Below are 4,222 nucleotides of genomic sequence, written 5' to 3'. Positions count from 1 at the left end.
CCAAAAGTTGGAATGAAAAGTAGAAGTGACACCATTAGTTAGGGTGATTTTCTGGCAAAACTTAATGGTGGTTTGATGAAATTTCGAAAGTTAAGGAAGGTCATCTTATAAATGTCCAACCAGTAGAAGTCGGAAACATTGTATGCTATAGTGAACCGTGACCTGGGTTCAATCATCCTAGATTCACGTGAAACATGACCCGATTCACTAACTCCAACGACCTGATTTAGAATTGAAACCAGTTAAAATTTTGAAAAGAAAAAACTCTTTTTAAAATAATAAACAAAAAAACTGTGAGAAATTAAGCAAATGAAGTATGTGTATCTTAATTGCGACATGATTCTCAATGTTCTCTTACTGTAACTAATATCAACTAGCATTTAAAAACCAAACCTAAAGTGTACCACATTTCCTAGCGTACCATATGAATCTTACCATATTCCTGTACCCATCTCGTGAACCTGAATGAAGCGGGTTACATGCAACTATGGTCCAAACTTAAAGGGTGTCTTAAATTACCTCTAACCATTAGACCACAACTCCGAAGTTATAGTGATGATCGAGGATTATAGTTTAATATTGATTCTAACAATGCCCCCACAAGTTAATCGTTCTTTTATGGGTCGAAACCTAGATTCATGTAGTAGCGGTGTCAATTTTCGGAAAATTCGCTTTAAATTTGTGGCCGGTAAGATTTGAACCTGAGTTGCTCTGATACTATCTTAAATTACCTTTAGCCATTACACCATAACTCTAAAATTATGGTGAGGATCGAGAATCATAGCTTTATATTGATTTTAACATTTTTATGAAATTTATCCTTTATACATAAGTATGCAAGAACTGCTAGAATTATGTACTTACTGAAAGTACCAAGATAGAGGTATTTGTTACCAAAAACCCTCCCAATTCTTGCTTCCCATCTTCCATTGTGATGATGCCTACAATCCATCCAGATTATGAGATTTTAAATTTTGAACTTGAAATCTTGCTAATATAAAGGTAATTTTGCAGTAAACTTTTAAATAAACAAACATATATTGACGTTATACCTTGCAACTCCTCTATACTTGGAGACACCTCTTGAGAAACCACTGCTTTTCCTGAAACAAACAGAAATTATTCAAAGTGATCATAACAGTAATTTAATCAAATTACTTTCAGAAAATACTTAGAGAAATGGAAAAAACCTCCTAAGTGAGGCTAGGTACTCTTCTTTGGTGACATTCAGCATTGCTTGAAACTCGCGCTCATAATCAGATATCTGAAATCAGTGAATAACTAACATTTGTTAATCAGCTGTACCATAAGTTAATTTTTGGTCAAATAGGTAGTAATTACTTGAGATTAGGACATACAGGGAAATTTGTGAAAGTGCTAGGTCCCCAATATTTGAGTGCAGCAAGATCATAAGATCTAGCAGCTGATTCTTCTTCATCATATGCACCAAGGTAAACTGTGGTATAATTCAGACAACATATAAGTTTTTCCACAAAAGCTGAGATAATAATAATAATAATTATTTTCTTTGGAGAAAAGTTAATAAAAGAAGTATAACTTCTACCCTGTTTTCCCTTCTTTTTCAGTGTTGCATTCCAAGATCCTTTGTCCCATAGATGAGCTTCAAACCGCCCAGTCCATCGGTGTCTGCATGATTAGTAGTTGTGAGTTCTCTGGTCCTGTTATGATTAAGGTATGTATTTTCCTGTAAAGTTAATTTTGATTCTATTTTAATTTGTCAACCACTTTAAGCTTTATTTCCTGTAGTTTCTGTTGTTTTTAATTTATATATACTAACTTCTGTTGTATAAACGATACACCATTTATCTTGCATAAGGAGCTCTAGAGATGGAGTGGATAGGAGTTATTGAATGAATCATATATCTTCATCATATTCAAGAATATTACATATATTTCATTTGACGTACAAAGGCATCTTTAACTCTAGTAATTTGCATTATATATTTAATATTCTAGTTCTTTGTTGTTTTGGGAAAAAAAGGTAGATGTTTAATGTTTAAAAATTCATTTGAAAGAAAGATAAGCATAAAAGTCAAATCTATGTAGTCAAATCGAAGAATAGAAAATTAGAAGCAGATCACAAAATTAGAAGTAAAATGTGCTTAGTATGTTATTACTGCTATAAATTTAATTTGATAACAAAAAGATAATCAATACTAAACTTTAACTTACATATGCACTTTTACATCTATCTTTTCAAATTGATATGAAATTACTTTTTCCTTTCAGGCTTCTTTTCTGTTGATTTTAAGCACTTTCTTATTTCTGATGTAGAGCATAATGAATACAGATGTTTCTGTTTTGTTTCCTTTCTCACACTATGTGTGGGAAAACTTGAAATTACAAAAGACGTTATTATTTATTGTATTCTATATGAGAATTTTTTTTCATTTTCCTTTTTAGATGTATGGTAAATTTCTCATAATTATCATGAAATTTGGAGGTTTTACACAAAACTAGCATAAAACTTTTATTAGAGAAAACCATCATAAACTGTACTTTTCATTAAACTATCATGCCAAATTGTGGACAATGTTGCTTGTGTATACTTTATTTATCTATGATATTACTCTCTTTCTCTCAAAGGCAGTTTAAATATTTTATCCAAGTTGTATTGGTGACAGTGTTTTCAATAGTTCATTCTACAATTTTAAAAATTCCTTTTTCTAGATAAAAAAATTTATGATAGTTTTTTATAACCCTCCCAATTCATGATAGTTTTGTGAACTCTACATTTATGTACTTTCTCCTTTTCAACATATGCAGCAAGCAAGATTCGAAATCAATACTTTTTTTGTTACTGTGTGCGTGACTAATGTTAGAATATAAAAGTCTAACGCTCAAGTCTTATCACGACCAAAACTAATGTTAGAATTTTGGTATAGTGGCAGGATTCTTTGACATGGTATCAAAGCAATTCAGATTTGAATCTTACTAGCTACGAATTTAATGTGGGATAGTTTTGTGAACTCTACATTTATGTACTTTCTCCTTTTCAACATATGCAGCAAGCAAGATTCGAAGTCAATACTTTTTTTGTTACTGTGTGCGTGACTAATGTTAGAATATAAAAGTCTAACGCTCAAGTCTTATCACGACCAAAACTAATGTTAGAATTTTGGAATAGTGGCAGGATTCTTTGACATGGTATCAAAGCAATTCAGATTTGAATCTTACTAGCTACGAATTTAATGTGGGATAGTTTTGTGAACTCTACATTTATGTACTTTCTCCTTTTCAACATATGCAACAAGCAAGATTCGAAGTCAATACTTTTTTTGTTACTGTGTGTGACTAATGTTAGAATATAAAAGTCTAATGCTCAAGTCTTATCACGACCAAAATTAATGTTAGAATTTTGGTATAGTGGTAGGATTCTTAGACATGGTATCAAAGAAACTCGGATTTGAATCTTACTAGCTAAGAATTTAATGTGGGTTAAAATAAATTACTTGCTAACCCCTCGAAACTTAGAACTCCTCTTAACAGTGCTCCTTGCAGCCGACTGCTCCGATTTCTCTCCGTTACCATTAACACAAACAGTTGCCGGTGGCTGTCTCCGTCTTCTCTTGACAATCTTGCCTCTTTCAGTATGTTCCAATGCGTACTCTATGGTTCTCCTTTTGCTGCTATTTTCCTCGCTTTTTATCTGCATTGTATTGATGTTTGAGGAAGGTAAGGAAGTAGTCAGGAGGTTTTGTTATGATCTTGTTGGTCTACAACTCTATATTATATATATATGCTGCTTTTTCTTTTTTTCTTTTTCGTTTTTGAGTAAAAGACAAGATAAGACGATGAGCTCGAGACTAGACTGATGGCACAAGCCAACAAAAGAATGTTGCCTGGTTTAATTTCATATATTCAGTTCTAATTCTTTCTACCTCTTGTAATATTTCGTGGGTACAGATTTATTTTTGTATACGACATCTGCTCTATCTTTGCTTTTAAAAAAAAACTATAATCAGTCCTTTCTTTCTGTATACCATTGTTCTTGGAAACTGATAACTAATACATTCAGAACTCTTAAATCAAGTCATAATTGTAAATCCCTCTAACCATTAGACTAAAGCTCCGAAGTTATGGAGAGAACCGAGAATTTTAATTTTTATGTTAATTTTAACTTGTCCCCGTAGATTGAGCGTTCGTTTTTTATGGGTCGAAACCTGGACTCGGATACCATCTTAAATTAAGTCTCTCTAAC

The 4,222-nt window shown here is 32.2% G+C and overlaps 1 protein-coding gene across 1 annotated transcript in view; it reads right to left on the bottom strand.

The window, feature by feature from the left end:
• LOC109820828 (ethylene-responsive transcription factor WRI1-like) overlaps window positions 1-3,859 on the bottom strand; it is a 4,797-nt gene extending 938 nt beyond the window's left edge. The window contains exons 1-6 of the mRNA XM_020387021.1: window positions 3,474-3,859; window positions 1,565-1,647; window positions 1,359-1,456; window positions 1,191-1,264; window positions 1,053-1,103; window positions 865-941 (exon numbers count right to left, since the gene is read on the bottom strand). Of these exons, the coding sequence (XP_020242610.1) occupies window positions 865-941; window positions 1,053-1,103; window positions 1,191-1,264; window positions 1,359-1,456; window positions 1,565-1,647; window positions 3,474-3,676 (586 nt within the window). The 5' untranslated portion in view covers window positions 3,677-3,859. The remainder of the gene's footprint in view (window positions 1-864; window positions 942-1,052; window positions 1,104-1,190; window positions 1,265-1,358; window positions 1,457-1,564; window positions 1,648-3,473) is intronic.

The sequence above is a fragment of the Asparagus officinalis genome, chromosome 8 (assembly GCF_001876935.1).
Source record: "Asparagus officinalis chromosome 8, Aspof.V1, whole genome shotgun sequence".
Lineage (NCBI taxonomy): Eukaryota > Viridiplantae > Streptophyta > Magnoliopsida > Asparagales > Asparagaceae > Asparagus > Asparagus officinalis.
The sequence above is the reverse complement of the archived record's forward strand: the minus strand, read 5'-3'. Positions and strand labels throughout refer to the sequence as shown.